The sequence below is a fragment of the Schistocerca cancellata genome, chromosome 2, assembly GCF_023864275.1.
Source record: "Schistocerca cancellata isolate TAMUIC-IGC-003103 chromosome 2, iqSchCanc2.1, whole genome shotgun sequence".
Lineage (NCBI taxonomy): Eukaryota > Metazoa > Arthropoda > Insecta > Orthoptera > Acrididae > Schistocerca > Schistocerca cancellata.
Genome location: NC_064627.1, coordinates 541,788,407 through 541,812,869, shown reverse-complemented (window position 1 = coordinate 541,812,869; position 24,463 = coordinate 541,788,407). Strand labels below are relative to the sequence as shown.

General features: G+C 37.5%; 1 protein-coding gene across 1 annotated transcript in view; it reads left to right on the top strand.

The window, feature by feature from the left end:
* The window catches only part of LOC126156041 (adenylosuccinate lyase), a 79,202-nt gene extending 55,796 nt beyond the window's left edge, over positions 1-23,406 (top strand). The window contains exons 8-9 of the mRNA XM_049916274.1: positions 1,073-1,249; positions 23,193-23,406. Of these exons, the coding sequence (XP_049772231.1) occupies positions 1,073-1,249; positions 23,193-23,279 (264 nt within the window). The 3' untranslated portion in view covers positions 23,280-23,406. The remainder of the gene's footprint in view (positions 1-1,072; positions 1,250-23,192) is intronic.
* The last annotated feature ends 1,057 nt before the right edge of the window (positions 23,407-24,463 follow it).

Genomic DNA, 24,463 nt, shown 5'->3' with positions numbered 1-24,463 from the left:
GAGGAAAAGTATACTGTCATTTAACACGGAAAGAGTGTATTTTCACCCGGGAGAGAGTGTATTTTCAACCGGGAAATCCGGGAAAAATCTGGGAATTTTTTTTCCTTGTCCACGTATACACCCTGATATTGTACACTCGTTGAAGACCACGTACACAACTTCATGATCAGCATGTTTCTTGATGGCAGTGGTATTTTTCAACAAGATAATGCGCCATGTCACAAGGCCAGGAGTTGGTGGAGTGGTTTGAGGAACACAGTGTGGAGTTCCAATTCATGTGCTGCCCCACAGCTCGCCAGGTCTGAACCTGATTGCACACATCTGGGATGTAATTGAACATGGCATCACAGCTCATTACCCCCGCCCTGGAATTTACGGGGATTAGGCGACTTGTGTGTGCAGATGTGGTGCCAGTTCCCCCTGGTGACCTACCATGGCCTCATTGCTTGCATACTGTGCCATGTCGCTGCCGGTGTCTGTGCTATTAGGTAAGTGGTCATGATGTTCTGGCTGATCAGTGTATGTGATTGACACATTCAGTATCATTGTGAGATATTGCAGGTATCATCCCTGAAATATTCAAATAACTTAAGAAAACTAACCTGTAATAGCAGTTTATAGAATATTTTTTAATAGCTTAGTAAGCTTGCCATGAGTAGGGAGTAAGGGGTGAGTTTGCTGTGTGCATGTGTTTGTTGGTTAGGATAGAGAGCATAACAAGAGAAGCTGAAATTAGGAATCTTAAATATATGTAAGATGAATGTCTATTACAAGCAGCTTTTCTTCCTTCCTTCTTAATATGTTTTTAAATCTGCAGTCACTCTCTCTCTCTCTCTCTCTCTCTCTCTCTCTCTCTCTCTCTCTCTGTGTGTGTGTGTGTGTGTGTGTGTGTGTGTGTGTTTAGAGAAAGGGAGAGTTGCGAGTTGTGGCACTGTGTAATGTGTAAGCCATATTTCTTTCAGGTATATGTTGCTGTGCACTGTAGTCTGTGTTACATAGTCACAGCTACATAGTCATCATTTAACCATGTATTTAGTAATCTGAATTTAATTTGTGGATATTTGATTTATAGGTGTGCCATGAAAAAATTCGCGTTCTCTCACATGAAGCTGGAGCACAAGTGAAACAAAAGGGTCTTGACAATGATTTACTGGAGAGAATACGTCGTGACCCATACTTTTCTCCAATTTTGTCTCAGCTGGATGATCTCCTCAATCCATCAACTTTCATTGGAAGAGCTCCAGAACAGGTATAAAGCTTTACTTTACTGTTAGTAAACCAAACACCTTGTTTGTCTCTAATGGATTCGATTCTATATTTACTTCCACAGAAATAGTAAAAATGATTTTAGAACAATAATTTACTTGTTATTTATGGTTGCTTATAAAGAATGGCAAGTCACAACACAGTTATGCTACCGAAGATGATACAACTTCAGTGTATACAGATAATGAAATATCTTCTAAGAACTTCACAGTGTTCTATACATCTGTTCCAAACCCAGCTTTTTATTTTGAAAATATTCATGTATTTTTCATTTTGTTATTGTATTCATCAGCACACTTAAGCACATTATCAGGAAATTGTTATTGATGGAACTTTGAAGTATTGTCTTCCTTCTTGTCTTCCTTTCGTTCACGGGAAGATGACATACTTGTTACAGGGGTTTGTTTTAGAATGTGACCTTCAAAGAAAAATAGTTGTATGCAGTTTTTCATGTTAATGACATATCAATTAGGAAGACTGCATTTAATATCTTGTATTGTGAGGTAATGGCCAATGACAAAAATGCTAAGAGTTTTGGAGATAATATCAGCTGAAGGGAGACGAAAATTTAATAGTCATGGGTGATTGGAATTCGGTAGTAGGAAAACGGAGAGAAGGAAATGTAGTAGGTGAATATGGATTGGGGCTAAGAAATGAAAGAGGAAGCCGCCTGGTAGAATTTTGCACAGAGCACAACTTAATCATAGTTAACACTTGGTTCAAGAATCATAAAAGAAGGTTGTATACATGGAAGAAGCCTGGAGATACTGACAGGTTCCAGATCAATTATATAGTGGTAAGACAGATATTTAGGAACCAGGTTTTAAATTGTGAGACATTTCCAGGGGCAGATGTGGACTCTGACCACAATCTATTGGTTATGAACTGTAGATTAAAACTGAAGAAACTGCAAAAAGGTGGGAATTTAAGGAGATGGGACCTGGATAAACTGGCTAAACCAGAGGTTGTACAGAGTTTTAGGGAGAGCTTTGAGAGATGAAGTAGTGAAGGTAACAGAGGATAAAGTAGGTAAAAAGATGAGGGCTAGTAGAAATCCTTGAGTACCAGAAGAAATATTGAATTTAATCGATGAAAGGAGAAAATATAAAAATGCAGTAAATGAAGCAGGCAAAAAGGAATACAAACGTCTCAAAAATGAGATCGACAGGAAGTGCAAAATGACTAAGCAGGGATGACTAGAGGACAAATGTAAGGATGTAGAGGCTTATCTCACGAGGGGTAAGATAGATACTGCCTACAGGAAAATTAAAGAGACCTTTGGAGAAAAGAGAACCACTTGTATGAATATCAAGAGCTCAGATGGAAACCCAGTTCTAAGCAAAGAAGAGAAAGCAGAAAGGTGGATGGAGTGTATAGAGGGTCTATACAAGGGTGATGTATTTGAGGACAATATTATGGAAATGGAAGAGGATGTAGATGAAGATGAAATGGGAGATATTATACTGCGTGAAGAGTTTGACAGAGCACTGAAAGACCTGAGTCGAAACAAGGTCCCGGGAGTAGACAACATTCCATTAGAACTACTGACAGCCTTGGGTGAGCCAGTCCTAACAAAACTCTACCATCTGGTGAGCAAGATGTATGAGACAGGTGAAATACCCTCAGACTTCAAGAAGAATATAATAATTCCAATCCCAAAGAAAGCAGACGTTGACAGATTTGAAAATTACTGAACTATCAGTTTAATAAGTCATAGCTGCAAAATACTAACGCGAATTCTTTACAGACGAATGGAAAAACTAGTAGAAGCCGACCTCGGGGAAGATCGTTTGGATTCCGTAGAAATGTTGGAACACGTGAGGCAATACTGACCCTACTACTTATCTTGGAAGCTAGATTAAGGAAAGGCAAACCTACATTTCTAGCATTTGTAGACTTAGAGAAAGCTTTTGACAATGTTGACTGGAATACTCTCTTTCAGATTCTGAAGGTGACAGGGGTAAAATACAGGGAACGAAAGGCTATTTACTATTTGTACAGAAACCAAATGCCAGTTATAAGAGTTGAGGGGCATGAAAGGGAAGCAGTGGTTGGGAAGGGAGTGAGACAGGGTTGTAGCCTCTCCCCGATTTTATTCAATCTGTATATTGAGCAAGCAGTGAAGGAAACAAAAGAAAAATTCGGAGTAGGTATCAAAATCCATGGACAAGAAATAAAAACTTTGAGGTTAGCCGATGACATTGTAATTCTGTCAGAGACAGCAAAGGACTTGGAAGAGCAGTTGAACGGAATGGATAGCGTCTTGAAAGGAGGATATAAGATGAACATCAACAAAAGCAAAACGAGGATAATGGAATGTAGTCAAATTAAGTCAGGTGATGGTGAGGGAATTAGATTAGGAAGTGAGACACTTAAAGTAGTAAAGGAGTTTTGCTATTTGGGGAGCAAAAAAACTGATGATGGTCGAAGTAGAGAGGATATAAAATGTAGACTGGCAATGGCAAGGAAAGCGTTTTTGAAGAAGAGAAATTTGTTAACATCGACTATAGATTTAAGTGTCAAGAAGTTGTTTCTGAAAGTATTTGTATGGAGTGTAGCCATGTATGGAAGTGAAACATGGACGATAAATAGTTTGGACAAGAAGTGATTAGAAGCTTTCAAAATGTGGTGCTACAGAAGAATGCTGAAGATTAGATGGGTAGATCACATAACTAATGAGGAGGTATTGAATAGGAATGGGGAGAAGAGAAGTTTGTGGCACAACTTGACTAGAAGAAGGGATCGGTTGGTAGGACATGTTCTGAGGCATCAAGGGATCACCAGTTTAGCATTGGAGGGCAGCATGGAGGGTAAAAATCGTAGAGGGAGACCAAGAGATGAATACACCAAGCAGATTCAGAAGAATGTAGGTTGCAGTAGGTACTGGGAGATGAAGAAGCTTGCACAGGATAGAGTAGCATGGAGAGCTGCATCAAACCAGTCTCAGGACTGAAGACCACAACAACAACATCAGCTGAAACGGGTATAACACTGGCAATAACAAACGGAGAGCCAGATGGCAGTTGAATAAGATGAGCTTTTTGTTGTTTGAGTGCACAGCTGGTTCATTTACAAATGGAAGGGGGTTGTAGAGAAGCAGTGGGGTAATCAGTTACAGGCATTTATGTACCAATAATCCCTTCCACCCTGGCTGGTGTGATCATGTGGGTTTTCTTTTGATTTTGCCATGGCTCAACCACATCATTTTTCTCCAGAATGCAATGATTCTGTGAGTTCCTGGCATGCATTTGGCATCTGTTTTGTTTCATACTGTGACCACCAGAGCAGAACAGATCATTTCAAAGAATAAGAAGACAAAGCCACACGTATCGGAGATGCACTATACAATATATTTTCCTCCATTTTCTTTGTTTAAGGTAATCCCTGCATTATTTTAGGCTGGGAATGTATCATTCAATGTTTATTATGTGTTTAGACAAGTTTGCAACAGAGCTTCTGTGAAGTTTGGATGGTAGGAGATGAGGTACTGGCAGAATTGAAGCTGTGGGGATGGGTCATGAGTCGTGCTTGGGTAGCTCAGATGGTAGAGCACTTGCCCGCGAAAGGCAAAGGTCTCGACTTCAAGTCTTGGTCTGGCACACAGTTTTAATCTGCCAGGAAGTTTGGAACATGATGCTCATAATACAGCATTCAGGTGCACAAGTAGCTTTAAGAGTGTTGTGATTATGAATTAAATTATCTCTATCAAATTTTGATACTACATTTGTTAGTACAGTAATGAGCCACATCTCTTCTATAGATTTCCTGTAATTTTCTCTCTTATAATGAACCAGATCGTCACTTGTTACAGAGAATATCTTGGTAGCGTGACACTGCACTGTAGTATTTTGCATGAAACACATTCAAGACCTCTTTTGATTACCAAGAAATGTATGATTCATGTATTTTTTTAAAGTTATTATTCATGACTAACAGAATGATTCTGCAACAGGCTTGCAGGTAATAAAATGCCCTTCTTGTAAAAAGTAAGCTTGCCTTGTCTCTTACCTTTAAGTAAGGTGGTTAAAAGCAAACAAGAAAGAAGAACTCTCTTAGTCCCTTACTCGGATTTTCACCTTTCTGATGATCTTTTCTACACGAAACAATGGGAAATCCAGGATGGAATGTAACAATACCAGAGACGGAAAGTTGCTACTCACCACATAGCAGAGATGCTGAGTCGCAACAAGTACAACAAAAAGATTCACACAATTAAAGCTTTTGGCCATTAAGGCCTTTGGCAGCAGTAGACACACATACAAACACACACACACACACACACACACACACACACACACACACACACACACACACTCACATAAATGCAACTTGCACACTCTTCTGCAGTCTCAGAGAGCTGAAACCACACTGCGAACAGCAGCACAAGTGCATGATGGAAGTGGCGACTGGGTGGGGGAAAGGAGGAGGCTGGGGTAGGGAGGGGGAGGGATAGTATGGTGGGAGTGGCAGACAGTGAAGTGTTGCAGTTTACACGGAGGGCAGGAGAGATGGTGCAGAGGGGGGAGGGGGTATGTAGGGGAAAGGAGAAAAATAAAAAGAAATAAAAATAAAGAAATTAAAAGACTGGGTGTGGTGGTGAAATGATGGCACACCGTTGGGTGGCTTGCGGAGTATAAATGTAGATGTAGATGTAAATGTAGTGCTGGAATAGGAACAGGGAGGGGTCTGGATGGGTGAGGACAGTGACTAACGAAGGTTGAGGCCAGGAGGGTTACGGGAACGTAGGATGTATTGCAGGGAAAGTTCCCACCTGCACAGTTCAGAAAAGCTCGTGTTGGTGGGAAGGATCCACATAGCAAGACTGTGAAGCAGTCATTGAGATGAGGGATATCATGTTTGGCAGTATGTTCAGCAACAAGGTGGTCCACTTGTATTTTGGCCACAGTTTGTCAGTGGCCATTCATGTGGACAGACAGCTTGTTGGTTGTCATGCCTAGTGTGTGTATTGAATACCTGTTTTGTGAACATCAGATGGTAATTTTGATTGCATGCTCTTACTGTTTGTCAGATGAAAGCTTGTTGTGCCAGTTTCACAGCAGAGGATGGATATGTTTAGAATTACATAAAGGGATGCACAGAGTAGCCAAGTGATGATGTAGTTCTATGGAAATGGTTGCAATTCATTCCATACAGACTACAGCTAATGATCTCATACGAAGGCAGGCATTTTGTAACAATATTAAATAATTACTGACATGGAATCAAGGCTTTTAAGAAGCAGTCTTTATGGTTGTGAAGCAGATTTATTTCGTCTGCACTTGTGAAAGGAATCAAAAGTACAGACAGGCTCAGGAAAACTTCCTTCAGTCACCAAATCAAATGTTATAGAGCAGCAGTAAATATGTTTGTGATATGAAGAAACTAAGGCTAATTTTTCTCAGTGAAGTGGACTATCACAGCCCGTGTCCGCCAACTCACAAAGGAGGAAGCATGACTGATGATCATTTCCCAACAAGATAGGACTTTATCACACAAGCACTTGATTAGAGTGAGATTATCTTCTGGATCTCTGCCATATTACATATGGCAGGGATGTAGTGAGGGGATGCACATCATGTACATTCATGATTGGCATAAAAACTACATACACTTCTCTTTGTTATTAAGCATTTATGTACAGGCTTGGTGAAATTATAGTGTTATGAATTGGTTCAGTATGTAATGACATTGTAATTAATGTTAATTAATAATGAAAGGAGTGAAAGTAACAACTTGCCTAATAGCTGAGTCATTGATAGATACTTGAACAGGAGTGAGAACTGAAGACTGAGTCAAGTTGCAGAGCTGGCACAATATAGCAGACTAAAACAGCTTATTAGTGCAAGTGTGTGTTTGTGCATGTGCACGCCCGTTCTTTAAGCTGTACTGTAATTTTTCGTGTTGATAATAGCACGACAGTGGAAACATATTGGTTTGTATATGTTTATTATTAATTTTTTGAAACGTTTGGTATGATATTAATAGTAGTGAAAAATTTCCGTGTGACGACATTTATATTTACATTTGTGCTCCTTAAGCTACTGTACAATGCATGCTGGTGGACATACCATGTCAATATTAGTGATTTTTTTGCCTTATTCCATTAATGCAGTGAGCAAGGGAAAATGACTGTTTATATGTTTCCACTTGAACCCAGATCACCCTTATCTTATTTGCATGGTCTCTAAGCAAGATATAAAGCAATATAGTGCAACTGTCACACACTTTCTCTATAACACTGGTTCTCTGAAGATTATTTTTCAGATTCCCTGAACATCTCAGTAACACTGATGTAAGGGTTGTATTGACCTTCTGTGACCCTAGTAGCATGTAGCCAAATTGGTTTGATGTCTCCAGTTGTTCCTACTTGATACGGACTCCAAACAGTGGAGGACGTCTCTATGATTGATCTCATTATTGCTTTGAATGCAGTTTCATTTACATATTCACTTTAATCTCTCAGAACCCTCCTAACAAGTCTCTGATAATCTCCCTACTACCGATTATACGTATTTATCCCATTTTGTATTGTTGTTTGGTATTAGTTCCAGGTATTTAAATGATGTGTTTGGCTCCAGAGGTTTACGATTAACCTTTCAATGAGATAATAATAATAATAATAATAATAATGTTCTGCCAGTCGTAAAAGGCGACGAAAAGAACAAACCACTAATAGGGCTAACCCCCCTTTTAGTGTGATTACTTGGTTCAGGACAGAACTAAAGAAGCCTCGGACAAGTGCCGTCATGGTCGGAGACGACGCTTGAACCCTATGCCCGCCCACAATGGTAACGACACTGCTAGCCAACTGGAAAAGGATTTAAATCCGAATAGAGGTGTTTTGCAGGATATGCTTCCTGCAACCACCCTAGAAGGAAAACAAAGACAGAGGATGAGATGGTCAGATGAAGTTAATCGACACCTCATGTTCTGTTATTACCAAGCAACAAACCTAGGAACCAACACAACTGGATACAGATCACAAGTATACACAACATTTATTACCAGATACCCGGAATTAAAATGTATATTTATAAATACCTAAAAGTAAAAATACTTCCTTAACATCTTCAGTGTTACGCTCTAATCATAAGCTATTTAAGTAAACGAAAAATAATACCACCAAAATAAACATTCAAAAAATAAAAGTTAAAAGATAAATCTTAAAATTAGAATCGTATCAGCCTTGTATATAACCAATTAAATAAATAAATAGTCTATATAAACCTTGGCCACCAAATAATTCACCCCAACCATAATCAAATGATTTAGATGAATAATAACCCAATTTTAAAGGAATATATCTAATAAACTTAGTTGAAAGAAAAGGTATAAACCACATAGAACCAGAAAATCTAACAAAAGAAAGTATACTTAAAGAAAATAAATTTTGAGAAAAATCAAAATTAGAAATAAGATAACCTAAATAAGCACCCAAAACAACTACAGTAATAGTTAAAAACTTTAAATAATAAGGCAAAGCAATAACATGAGGAATAGGAAAAATTAATCAAGACAAAAGGCTACCACCAAAAACAGCAACAAATAATAAACCAATTATACCAAAAGAAATATAATAACCCTTATCATCAAAAGAAAATCTAGAATAAAAATTATTATCACCAGACATTGAATAAGGCTATTTACTATTTGTACAGAAACCAAATGCCAGTTATAAGAGTTGAGGGGCATGAAAGGGAAGCAGTGGTTGGGAAGGGAGTGAGACAGGGTTGTAGCCTCTCCCCAATTTTATTCAATCTGTATATTGAGCAAGCAGTGAAGGAAACAAAAGAAAAATTCGGAGTAGGTATCAAAATCCATGGACAAGAAATAAAAACTTTGAGGTTAGCCGATGACATTGTAATTCTGTCAGAGACAGCAAAGGACTTGGAAGAGCAGTTGAACGGAATGGATAGCGTCTTGAAAGGAGGATATAAGATGAACATCAACAAAAGCAAAACGAGGATAATGGAATGTAGTCAAATTAAGTCAGGTGATGGTGAGGGAATTAGATTAGGAAGTGAGACACTTAAAGTAGTAAAGGAGTTTTGCTATTTGGGGAGCAAAAAAACTGATGATGGTCGAAGTAGAGAGGATATAAAATGTAGACTGGCAATGGCAAGGAAAGCGTTTTTGAAGAAGAGAAATTTGTTAACATCGACTATAGATTTAAGTGTCAAGAAGTTGTTTCTGAAAGTATTTGTATGGAGTGTAGCCATGTATGGAAGTGAAACATGGACGATAAATAGTTTGGACAAGAAGTGATTAGAAGCTTTCAAAATGTGGTGCTACAGAAGAATGCTGAAGATTAGATGGGTAGATCACATAACTAATGAGGAGGTATTGAATAGGAATGGGGAGAAGAGAAGTTTGTGGCACAACTTGACTAGAAGAAGGGATCGGTTGGTAGGACATGTTCTGAGGCATCAAGGGATCACCAGTTTAGCATTGGAGGGCAGCATGGAGGGTAAAAATCGTAGAGGGAGACCAAGAGATGAATACACCAAGCAGATTCAGAAGAATGTAGGTTGCAGTAGGTACTGGGAGATGAAGAAGCTTGCACAGGATAGAGTAGCATGGAGAGCTGCATCAAACCAGTCTCAGGACTGAAGACCACAACAACAACATCAGCTGAAACGGGTATAACACTGGCAATAACAAACGGAGAGCCAGATGGCAGTTGAATAAGATGAGCTTTTTGTTGTTTGAGTGCACAGCTGGTTCATTTACAAATGGAAGGGGGTTGTAGAGAAGCAGTGGGGTAATCAGTTACAGGCATTTATGTACCAATAATCCCTTCCACCCTGGCTGGTGTGATCATGTGGGTTTTCTTTTGATTTTGCCATGGCTCAACCACATCATTTTTCTCCAGAATGCAATGATTCTGTGAGTTCCTGGCATGCATTTGGCATCTGTTTTGTTTCATACTGTGACCACCAGAGCAGAACAGATCATTTCAAAGAATAAGAAGACAAAGCCACACGTATCGGAGATGCACTATACAATATATTTTCCTCCATTTTCTTTGTTTAAGGTAATCCCTGCATTATTTTAGGCTGGGAATGTATCATTCAATGTTTATTATGTGTTTAGACAAGTTTGCAACAGAGCTTCTGTGAAGTTTGGATGGTAGGAGATGAGGTACTGGCAGAATTGAAGCTGTGGGGATGGGTCATGAGTCGTGCTTGGGTAGCTCAGATGGTAGAGCACTTGCCCGCGAAAGGCAAAGGTCTCGACTTCAAGTCTTGGTCTGGCACACAGTTTTAATCTGCCAGGAAGTTTGGAACATGATGCTCATAATACAGCATTCAGGTGCACAAGTAGCTTTAAGAGTGTTGTGATTATGAATTAAATTATCTCTATCAAATTTTGATACTACATTTGTTAGTACAGTAATGAGCCACATCTCTTCTATAGATTTCCTGTAATTTTCTCTCTTATAATGAACCAGATCGTCACTTGTTACAGAGAATATCTTGGTAGCGTGACACTGCACTGTAGTATTTTGCATGAAACACATTCAAGACCTCTTTTGATTACCAAGAAATGTATGATTCATGTATTTTTTTAAAGTTATTATTCATGACTAACAGAATGATTCTGCAACAGGCTTGCAGGTAATAAAATGCCCTTCTTGTAAAAAGTAAGCTTGCCTTGTCTCTTACCTTTAAGTAAGGTGGTTAAAAGCAAACAAGAAAGAAGAACTCTCTTAGTCCCTTACTCGGATTTTCACCTTTCTGATGATCTTTTCTACACGAAACAATGGGAAATCCAGGATGGAATGTAACAATACCAGAGACGGAAAGTTGCTACTCACCACATAGCAGAGATGCTGAGTCGCAACAAGTACAACAAAAAGATTCACACAATTAAAGCTTTTGGCCATTAAGGCCTTTGGCAGCAGTAGACACACATACAAACACACACACACACACACACACACACACACACACACACACACACACACACACTCACATAAATGCAACTTGCACACTCTTCTGCAGTCTCAGAGAGCTGAAACCACACTGCGAACAGCAGCACAAGTGCATGATGGAAGTGGCGACTGGGTGGGGGAAAGGAGGAGGCTGGGGTAGGGAGGGGGAGGGATAGTATGGTGGGAGTGGCAGACAGTGAAGTGTTGCAGTTTACACGGAGGGCAGGAGAGATGGTGCAGAGGGGGGAGGGGGTATGTAGGGGAAAGGAGAAAAATAAAAAGAAATAAAAATAAAGAAATTAAAAGACTGGGTGTGGTGGTGAAATGATGGCACACCGTTGGGTGGCTTGCGGAGTATAAATGTAGATGTAGATGTAAATGTAGTGCTGGAATAGGAACAGGGAGGGGTCTGGATGGGTGAGGACAGTGACTAACGAAGGTTGAGGCCAGGAGGGTTACGGGAACGTAGGATGTATTGCAGGGAAAGTTCCCACCTGCACAGTTCAGAAAAGCTCGTGTTGGTGGGAAGGATCCACATAGCAAGACTGTGAAGCAGTCATTGAGATGAGGGATATCATGTTTGGCAGTATGTTCAGCAACAAGGTGGTCCACTTGTATTTTGGCCACAGTTTGTCAGTGGCCATTCATGTGGACAGACAGCTTGTTGGTTGTCATGCCTAGTGTGTGTATTGAATACCTGTTTTGTGAACATCAGATGGTAATTTTGATTGCATGCTCTTACTGTTTGTCAGATGAAAGCTTGTTGTGCCAGTTTCACAGCAGAGGATGGATATGTTTAGAATTACATAAAGGGATGCACAGAGTAGCCAAGTGATGATGTAGTTCTATGGAAATGGTTGCAATTCATTCCATACAGACTACAGCTAATGATCTCATACGAAGGCAGGCATTTTGTAACAATATTAAATAATTACTGACATGGAATCAAGGCTTTTAAGAAGCAGTCTTTATGGTTGTGAAGCAGATTTATTTCGTCTGCACTTGTGAAAGGAATCAAAAGTACAGACAGGCTCAGGAAAACTTCCTTCAGTCACCAAATCAAATGTTATAGAGCAGCAGTAAATATGTTTGTGATATGAAGAAACTAAGGCTAATTTTTCTCAGTGAAGTGGACTATCACAGCCCGTGTCCGCCAACTCACAAAGGAGGAAGCATGACTGATGATCATTTCCCAACAAGATAGGACTTTATCACACAAGCACTTGATTAGAGTGAGATTATCTTCTGGATCTCTGCCATATTACATATGGCAGGGATGTAGTGAGGGGATGCACATCATGTACATTCATGATTGGCATAAAAACTACATACACTTCTCTTTGTTATTAAGCATTTATGTACAGGCTTGGTGAAATTATAGTGTTATGAATTGGTTCAGTATGTAATGACATTGTAATTAATGTTAATTAATAATGAAAGGAGTGAAAGTAACAACTTGCCTAATAGCTGAGTCATTGATAGATACTTGAACAGGAGTGAGAACTGAAGACTGAGTCAAGTTGCAGAGCTGGCACAATATAGCAGACTAAAACAGCTTATTAGTGCAAGTGTGTGTTTGTGCATGTGCACGCCCGTTCTTTAAGCTGTACTGTAATTTTTCGTGTTGATAATAGCACGACAGTGGAAACATATTGGTTTGTATATGTTTATTATTAATTTTTTGAAACGTTTGGTATGATATTAATAGTAGTGAAAAATTTCCGTGTGACGACATTTATATTTACATTTGTGCTCCTTAAGCTACTGTACAATGCATGCTGGTGGACATACCATGTCAATATTAGTGATTTTTTTGCCTTATTCCATTAATGCAGTGAGCAAGGGAAAATGACTGTTTATATGTTTCCACTTGAACCCAGATCACCCTTATCTTATTTGCATGGTCTCTAAGCAAGATATAAAGCAATATAGTGCAACTGTCACACACTTTCTCTATAACACTGGTTCTCTGAAGATTATTTTTCAGATTCCCTGAACATCTCAGTAACACTGATGTAAGGGTTGTATTGACCTTCTGTGACCCTAGTAGCATGTAGCCAAATTGGTTTGATGTCTCCAGTTGTTCCTACTTGATACGGACTCCAAACAGTGGAGGACGTCTCTATGATTGATCTCATTATTGCTTTGAATGCAGTTTCATTTACATATTCACTTTAATCTCTCAGAACCCTCCTAACAAGTCTCTGATAATCTCCCTACTACCGATTATACGTATTTATCCCATTTTGTATTGTTGTTTGGTATTAGTTCCAGGTATTTAAATGATGTGTTTGGCTCCAGAGGTTTACGATTAACCTTTCAATGAGATAATAATAATAATAATAATAATAATGTTCTGCCAGTCGTAAAAGGCGACGAAAAGAACAAACCACTAATAGGGCTAACCCCCCTTTTAGTGTGATTACTTGGTTCAGGACAGAACTAAAGAAGCCTCGGACAAGTGCCGTCATGGTCGGAGACGACGCTTGAACCCTATGCCCGCCCACAATGGTAACGACACTGCTAGCCAACTGGAAAAGGATTTAAATCCGAATAGAGGTGTTTTGCAGGATATGCTTCCTGCAACCACCCTAGAAGGAAAACAAAGACAGAGGATGAGATGGTCAGATGAAGTTAATCGACACCTCATGTTCTGTTATTACCAAGCAACAAACCTAGGAACCAACACAACTGGATACAGATCACAAGTATACACAACATTTATTACCAGATACCCGGAATTAAAATTTTTAACAGGACAACGACTAGCTGATCAGATCCGTGTAATAATCAAAAATAACAGGATACCCCAGTCAGAATTAGAAAACATCAAACAACAAGTACAACACATACTGGAACAAAATAATGTGCAATCAGAAGAGGAAGAAAACACAGTAATGGACTCAAACATCCCAGAGCAAACAAACAAAGACCAACACGCATCAATTAAACAATCAGAGGAAAACGAAATCTTAAGACAGCCACCAGAACAAGCACAAATAGAACACGAAGAGAGACACGTGTTAGATATAGAAGAGAAATTTCAGCTGACATATATAGAATACAAAGACACAAATACAGACATTAGACCATTCTTGCATAGACCGCCAAATAACCCACAAGTCGAAACAACAATAAAAACTATCAACACAATCATACACAACAAAATAAATGAAAACACAACTATGGAAGAGTTACAACTACTGGTTTATATAGGAGCACTCACTACACTAAATATACACACCAGGCAGAGATCAGAACAAACCAACACACAGAAGAAACCCACAAAACCAGCATGGCAACACAGGCTACAGATCAGAATAGAAAAACTGAGAAAAGACATCGGACAGCTAACACAATTTATAAGAAATGAAATATCAGACAAAAAACGAAAAAGGTTAGCTAAAATCTCACAACAAGAAGCAATAGAGCAATTAGATGAAAAAAAGCAGAAATTGCAAGCATTGGCCAAACGACTTAGAAGATACAAAAAAAGTGAAAATAGGAGGAAACAAAACCAAACATTCAAGACAAACCAAAAGAGATTTTACCAAACAATGGATAACACACACATTAAAATAGACAATCCACCAAACATAACAGACATGGAACACTTCTGGAGCAGCATATGGTCAAACCCGGTACAACATAACAGGCATGCACGGTGGATACAAGCAGAAACAGACACATACAAGATGATACCACAAATGCCTGAAGTGATAATTTTGCAACATGAAGTCACCCGAGCAATTAATTCTACACACAATTGGAAAGCCCCTGGAAATGATAAAATAGCAAATTACTGGCTAAAGAAGTTCATCTCAACACATTCACATCTAACTAAATTATTTAACAGTTACATTGCAGACCCATACACATTCCCTGATACACTTGCACATGGAATAACCTATCTGAAACCTAAAGATCAAGCAGACACAGCAAACCCAGCTAAATATCGCCCCATAACATGCCTACCAACAATATACAAAATATTAACTTCAGTCATCACACATAAATTAATGACACATACAACACAGAACAAAATTATAAATGAAGAACAAAAAGGCTGCTGCAAAGGAGCACGAGGATGTAAAGAGCAACTGATAATAGATACAGAGGTGACATATCAAGCGAAAACTAAACAAAGGTCCCTACACTACGCATACATTGATTACCAAAAAGCCTTTGATAGTGTACCCCACTCATGGTTACTACAGATATTGGAAATATACAAAGTAGATCCTAAATTGATACAGTTTCTAAACACAGTAATGAAAAACTGGAAAACCACACTTAATATCCAAACAAATTCAGATAACATCACATCACAGCCAATACAGATTAAGCGTGGAATATACCAAGGAGACTCATTAAGCCCTTTCTGGTTCTGTCTTGCTCTGAACCCAATATCCAACATGCTAAATAATACAAATTATGGATACAATATTACTGGAACATACCCACACAAAATCACACATTTGCTATACATGGATGATCTAAAACTACTGGCAGCAACAAATCAACAACTCAACCAATTACTAAAGATAACAGAAGTATTCAGCAATGATATAAATATGGCTTTTGGAACAGACAAATGTAAGAAAAATAGCATAGTCAAGGGCAAACACACTAAACAAGAAGATTACATATTGGATAACCACAGCGACTGCATAGAAGCGATGGAAAAAACAGATGCCTATAAATATCTAGGATACAGACAAAAAATAGGAATAGATCATACAAATATTAAAGAAGAACTAAAAGAAAAATATCGACAAAGACTAACAAAAATACTGAAAACAGAATTGACAGCAAGAAACAAGACAAAAGCTATAAATACTTATGCTATACCAGTATTGACCTACTCATTTGGAGTAGTGAAATGGAGTGACACAGACCTAGAAGCACTCAATACACTTACACGATCACAATGCCACAAATATAGAATACATCACATACATTCAGCAACAGAAAGATTCACATTAAGCAGAAAGGAAGGTGGAAGGGGATTTATAGATATAAAAAACCTACATTATGGACAGGTAGACAATTTAAGAAAATTCTTTCTAGAACGAGCAGAAACTAGCAAAATACACAAAGCAATCACTCATATAAATACATCAGCTACACCATTGCAATTTCATAACCACTTCTACAACCCTTTAGATCACATAACATCAACAGATACAAAGAAAGTAAATTGGAAAAAGAAAACACTACACGGCAAGCACCCGTATCATCTAACACAGCCACACATAGATCAAGACGCATCCAACACATGGCTAAGAAACGGCAATATATACAGTGAGACGGAAGGATTCATGATTGCAATACAGGATCAAACAATAAACACCAGATATTACAGCAAGCATATTATTAAAGATCCCAATACCACAACAGATAAATGCAGACTTTGCAAACAACAAATAGAAACAGTAGATCACATCACAAGCGGATGTACAATACTAGCAAATACAGAATACCCCAGAAGACATGACAATGTAGCAAAAATAATACATCAACAACTTGCCATAAAACATAAACTAATAAAACAACACGTTCCCACATACAAGTACACACCACAAAATGTACTGGAGAATGATGAATACAAATTATACTGGAACAGAACGATTATAACAGATAAAACAACACCACATAACAAGCCTGACATCATACTCACCAATAAAAAGAAGAAATTAACACAACTAATTGAAATATCCATACCAAACACAACAAATATACAGAAGAAAACAGGAGAAAAAATTGAAAAATACATCCAACTGGCTGAGGAAGTCAAGGACATGTGGCATCAGGATAAAGTTGACATCATCCCAATTATACTATCAACTACAGGAGTCATACCTCACAATATCCACCAGTACATCAATGCAATACAGCTACATCCAAACATATATATACAACTACAAAAATCTGTAATTATTGATATATGTTCAATTACCCGAAAGTTCCTAAATGCAATATAACATATACCATACAGTTACAAGGAAGTCACGCTTGACCGAGGTCCGCATCACGTTCCATTTTTAACCAGACTTTAAGTCTGAGAAAAAAAAGTCAAAGATGATAATAATAATAATGAAACTTCCTGGCAGATTAAAACTGTGTGCCCGACCGAGACTCGAACTCGGGACCTTTGCCTTTCACGGGCAATTCTGGAAACATCCCTCATTCTGGAATAATAATAATGTTTATTTGTCCATGTTAACTTAACAGTCTTTGACATCATCATTTCAATTTCGTGTCATTCCAAGAATGAATATATACATCATTCCATGTAATAATGTTATAAACACATTAGCACATTATATATCACTCCATACATACCCTATAATGATTATATACATCAATTAGCCAATTATAACAATACCACCACTAATATACTGTAGTACATAAAAGAATAAACTAACAATACTGCAGCTCAGAATTCTTTTAATGAGTATAAATATCTTTCTATTAACAAATTTTTCAGCTTGCCCTTGAAAAGATTGCCTTGTAGTTGCTTTATATTTTTTGGCAACTTATTATAGAATTGTCTCCTAGTTACATACAGACTGTGGTCTGTAGCTTTCTTGTTAGTCCATATCCTATGATAGTCACTTTTGGCTCGAGTATTGTAATTATGGGTGTCGCTGTTCTTTACACTATTTTCCTCATTCTCTTTTACAAACATTATGGTCTTAAATACATACAATGAGTACACAGTCAGTAATTTATAATTTTGAAATAGTCCCTACAGGACTGGCATTTGCTTATATTAGCAATTATCCTAACTGCTCTCTTTTGAAGCCTGAAAATGCGATCCATATAGACAGTGGGTGCCCAACCCTAGACCTCAATACCATATTGCAGATGTGAGTGTATTAACCCATAATACACTCGTTTAAGGACAAGGGGAGCTATTATATTTGCAAGACATTTTAGTAAGTAAATATTACTAGAAACTTTTTTACAGGTGGAGCTGATATGCTCTTTCCAAGTGAGATGTTCATCAATCAATATGCCTAAAAACTTATGTTTGTCAGATGTTTCAACTGTAGAAAGTGATTGGGTATGAGTATTATTAAAATGTAGCAAGAACTTTATTACTACAGTCTTGTCCTTATTCAGTGTAAGCTTATTCACTGTTAGATATTCTGTGATCATTTCTAAGTTCTCTTTGCTGCTTTGGACTGCTGCCCGCTCTGTACAGCCCCAGCTAATGAAAGATGTATCATCAGCATAGTTCACTAGTTTAGAGTTTTGTGGCTGTGTTATATCATTAATATATACTATAAAAAAGAATAGTCCAAGTATATTTCCTTGGGGAACTCCACAATTGAGAGTTCTGTATGCTGACTTTACTGTTTGGATCTTACTTTCATTCTTATAATTTAGTTTTGTGCACTGTCTTCTATCATTGTAGATTGTCCTTTTCGAAACCCATGTGGTGTTTTGCTTAATAGTTTGTATTTACAGAAGGATTCCATTTGATCTAGAATTATTCTTTCAAGCAGCTTGCCAAGTGTTGAAGTCAAAGAGATTGGCCTGTAGTTATTTATGTCTGTGATAGCCCCCTTTTTATACACTAGTTGTATCTCAGTGATTTTTTAAAGCTCTGGAAAGGTCCACTGGCCAGTTGAACTGTTAATTAGATATGTTATTGGTTTCATTAATGCATTTTTGCATTCTTTAAGTAGTGTGGACAATATGTCATCCCAGGCACTAGATGATTTTACTTTGAGTTTTGAGATTATATTCATGACCTCAAACTCTGTTACACTCCTTAGGAAAAATGAATTACTCATTTTAACTGTGTTTATTTTCAGGGCTGATTCATCTTTTTCTTCTCTGCATGCCTTACTAAAACGTTTAATGAAGGCCTCACATACAGACTTTGGTTCATTCAACAGTATTCCATTTTCTTCTAATGCAATTTTGCTGCAGCCTGGTTTGTCTCTATGTTCACATTCTTTGTTTACACTATGCCAGGCTGTTTTGCTAATGTTACTAGTTTTTCTTATCTGTTCAGCATAATGAAGTGCTTTTAGTCTCTTCAGGGATTCCCTGTATGTCTTTCTGGTGCTTTTGTACTGCAATTTTGTTTCTCGGAACATCACATAAAGGTCCTTCATATTTTCCTTTAGTTTATGTATTTCTGGGGGAATTTTAAGTTTCATTGTGTGATCTGATTTCTTTAGTTCTTTTTTTACTATTGGACATGCCTTATTAAAGCTATGGTTAAATATTTCATAGAAAAGGCCCCACTTTTCATTAATACCTTGTGATCTATATACCTTATCCCACTCTCTCTCAGCAAACTCCTCCATAAGTGAATTATAATTAATCTTCCTTTTATAAGTGTGTAGGTCACTATGCAGAACTATTTTGTGGTCTGTATTAATTTCTATGGATAGAGCTGTACGGTCTGAGAGATATGTTTCAACAGCTCTTACCACTGTATGTTTCCTATCTAGATTTGAAAGAACATGATCAATACAAGATTGTGAGTTAGGTGTTATTCTGGTTGGTTCATCATTTATTTTGTTATAGTTATAGCAATGCAATAAGTCAGAATATCTAAGATAATTTACACTACCTGTATAGTTTAAAGAGTCTATGTTTACATCTCCTGTTATTATTACCTGTTTTTTGTTCGTTGATAGTTTATTCAGAAGTTGTTCTAGCTGGCAAAATAACTCTTCTACATCACTATTTGGTGATCTATAGAGGCCTACAATTATTAGGTTGTTTTTGCCTACCTTCATTTTTACAGCTGCTACTTCAAAGGCCAGCTCCATTGCAAGACTGTCACCCCAGTCAATTTTTTCACAATTTATGTAATTTCTAACAAAAATGCAAACACCCCCACCCTTGTGTATCTTTCTGTAGTATGCACTCACAATTTTGTAATTGTTTAACTTAAAACTATGAGCCTCTTCAGACGTGCATCCAAGTTCATTCACAGTATATATGTGTGGTTTACATTCTCTTAGAATTTCGTCAATTTGCTCTATTTTGTCAGTAATGTACTGAACATTCTGAAACATTATCTTACATTTTTCGTCTTTCTTGGTGCAGTCAGTAAAGCTTTCCCCTTCGTGTGTGCACACTGAAGGTCAATTTGCACTAAAAAAGGAACATCAGTTTCACTCGAAAGCAAACTATTTTTATATATGCCGCTACTGAGTTCTATCTTTTCAGTGATCAATATGCTTACTTTTTTGCAAAGAAAATGCTTACCCTCATAGTTCAGATGCAGTCCATGTTTAGTATGCATGCCCTTATCTAGTGTGCTTATGTCTAGAATTAAACATTTTTCGTAACTTGAACACAATAATTTAATCCTGGCATGTGTTTTTATAATCTCTTTGTTTACACAAGAGTTGTACATTAAGTCGTGTCTGTGCGGGATGGTAGCAGCAATAGTGTTTTTTGATTTGTTTCGTTACAGAAATTTAGACAAACCTCCAATACACGAATCAGCTTCATTACAAGCCACATCATTTAAACCTGCTATACATGCAATGTAGTCATTGTCATGTGACATTTTGCTGTCTAAAGATGTGTTTATTACAATGTTATTTGTTTTCACACCTGGCTTCACCATGCTACTTACTTGGATATTTTGACTAACACTTTGTAGAATCTCAGTCAGCTTTCTTCCATGACTGTCAGCAAGCAAGATATTATACACCTTCCCATCTAGTCTCTTTCTGAATGTGTGAGGCAGTTTTAAAATGGTGCAGGCTTTTGAATCAGCAGTATTGGAACTCAGTGAGGTAACTGTATGAAACAGCTCAAGCTGTTTCAAATTATTGAATGAATGAACACGTGATCTGAATTTTTTGTGTACTTTGAAATCAAATTTACTGGTTGATTGTGCTTCTTTGATTTTCAGCCTGATCTAATTTGTGGGAGTAAATTGCAGCAAACTGTCATGGCCACTCTCATTCACAATAAATTTTATTTTGACAAGTTGTGAAGCTCCAGGCTCCAGTTTCCCCACTCATTGTGATAACTACTGTATAATGGCTTGTCTAGTTAATCCAAGGACAGTCCTCTCTTCCATTCACTCCTGTATATGAACTCTAAGAATCTCATACACCTTTTACATCCAGTGGGCTCTCAAATGAAAGAGACATGTTTATAAGTGGTTTGATCAAAAGTAATTTTTTCCCCCCTCTGAAGAATCTTTATTTGTTCCATATCAATTTTGTCCCCTTCAATGTAATCCCTGTCAGATAAAGTAAATATGTGCCAGCACTGTTTCAAATCTTGGAAGCACTTATGGAGCTCACTTTTCATTATGATGTTCAGCTCTTTCAGCGATTCTGTTCTTATCTCATCAGTGGTGGCAAAATGACATTCTTTCATGGTTATTTTCAGCCTCAGGAATAGAAGGAAGTCACAGGAGGCCATGTCCAGACAATATAGTGGCTGAGGCAACGTAACAGTTTTGTTTTTTGCCAAAAAAATCACGAGCAAACATTGAGGTATGAGCAGGAGCATTATCGTGGTGCAGTTTTCACGAGTGGTTTTGCCACAATTCTGGTTATTTTCTTCAGATTGTTTCACATGAATAGTGCATAACTTTCAGATAGTATTACTTGTTGACTGTATGACCAGATGGCAAGAACTCAAGATGCACTATCCCATTGTAATCGAAGTAAACAGTGAGAAGATTGTTTACATTTGATGAACTTGTTGCTTTTTTTGTTTGGCTCTTCAGGCAGTTTTCAATTGGAGAATTGGGCTTGATTTTGACATCATACTTAATACCCATATTTCATCACCTGTTGTTACCTTATTTAGAAGTTCTGGATCGTTGCTGACTTCATTCAGCAACTCCTGAGTGATGTTTGCGAGGCTTTGTTTTTGGTCAAAATTTGACAATTTCAGAACAAACTTTGACAATTTCAGAACAAACTTCGCTGCTACATGTTTCATTCCCAAACCATCCAGAAAAAATTTCTTGATGTGAGCCAAACGACACACTGACATCATTGGCAATATCTCAGACGGTGATTAGGTGACTTTTCAGAACCATTTTCTTTACTTCTTGCACGTTGTTGTCAGTTTGTTTATTCCACTTTTAAATTTCTGTCTTCCTCATAGTAGAGTCACCAAAAGTCACAGTCAACATTTTAAATGTACTACTACACTTTACTACATTTTTCAAGCAAAATTTGATGCAAATTCTTTGATCCATCTTTTTTGAAAGTAAAAATCTGCTGAGCACTCAAAATCACTTGTAAGCTTTTTGACTGTAAACAATAAACAACATATTCAGAACAGCCAAAAATGTAAACATATGTCAGTAACATGTGTACCAACAAGAGAAAAGAAATTGAAAATCTGTAGTATAAAACCCACAAAATTAAAAAATTCATCTTACTTTTTTATCACACCTCATGTGATACATCCAAATAATTGCTAGTTCCTTGTGTGCAGAAGCAGCTTTTGCAACAAAACATATAATATTTGTGGAGTAAATAATGTTATCCTTGCTTATGTACTACAATGCCTCAGTGCCTGGAGACAGTGGCCGTGTGTGTGTGTGCGTGTGTTTGTGTGTTGTGTGTTTGTGTGTATGTGTTTTGTAGTTGGAAGAAGGACTTTGTCAAAAAGCTTAAATATTTTAGCATCTTTCTCCTTGTGCCTGCCTGTGACTCAGCACATCGTCTATGTGGTGGGTAGCAGTGTATCCTTTATCTGTTGGTGTTATTCCATCCTGGACTTTCAGTTGTTTGATACTGATCAGAAACGCTCTGCTAGAGATATTGCATAATGCTACAGCTCACAGCTTTAACAACAAATGTTTCAATTTGAACATTTACATAGTAGCTGTAGTCATGTGTCATGTTTGTCTTGCCATGTCAAATCATTTATTTAAAAACACTCTTACTACTTGTGCTGTTGTTATCCATGTTTTAAATGCTATTTATAATATATAATCCTTTTTCTTTTGTCAATACTGTCTTGTTTGTTTCAGGTTACTGAGTTTCTTGAGGAGGAAGTTCAACCAGTTCTTGAAAAATATAAAGGGAAACTAGGAAAAGCAGCAGTCCTGGAAATATAGTGAATCATGGACTGCAGATTTCTTAACAAAGAAAAAGACTTACAAAAGTTTGCTGATATCACTTTTATTTTGAAGATCCTGTAGTAATACAATTTGTAAACAAATAAAGCATTATTGTTCACCTGCAGATGTATTGAGTCTTCGACAAGTAATGCCATAATAAAATGCTTTACTTCAAATTCATGTAAGTCAATTGAATTTGGAAGTCAAAAGCAAATTAATTTTTAACAAAAACAACTCTGTTAAAAGTCTTGTTGAAGATCCAGTTGCAATATTTGTTTCGTGCTTCCAGCAGCACATCGTATTCCAATGCTGCTGCTGGTGTATCCTCCCCCAGGAAAGGAAAGTCCACTTACAAAAGTAGCTAAGTGATAATTAACTTTACTGCTGCCACCTATGTTTGATAAATATGGTACAACTGTCCACAAAAATGATTGATCACCACCAAACTGTGGCCAAGGACATGCTTAACCACACAGTTACAGAGTGTGATATCAGCAGGGTATGTTCAACATCAACAGCTGCTTATAATACGTGTCAGCTGTATGCACATGTTTGCCAAATGCTGAATTGCACAGACTGGATCTGCTTTGTCAATAAAGCTTTTGATTCCATATCCCTCATGGTTTCAATCTAAAGTAGTTCCTGTGCTCCACCTACTTCCGCCTGCTTCCCAGTTTCCTTTCTATTCTTCTTTTCCCTCCCTGTTTTTCTGTCTTCTCCTCCTACCACCTCCCTTGTCCATCAACTCCATATTTTTCCCTGTTCCATACTCTATATTTGTAGTCTCAGTGTAGTCATATGTCCTTTTTACATTCTTCTAATATGTTTCTTCTACCCACTTCCATGCTGATGTGTCCCAAAGCAGTTCCCATAGTTTCCCTAAATTATTTCCAATGAATATAATATTAATTCCTTAGAAATACCAAAGTTATTTCTTTCCCTTATCCTTGGAGATTTGAAGTAGTGCTCCATCTGTAAGAATATCAATTGTTAATTTGATTTTATACCTAACTTATTTTTTAAAATTTAAAAGCATGTACCTATACCCATCCCCAACTGTGTCCCAAGAGCAACATGTTATGCTCCTTCCTTTATCATTTCCATGTCTGTCTTGTCCCCTCTACCTCAGGTAATACTCACAAAAACAGTCAATTATTAGATAAAAAAATCTACGCACCAAG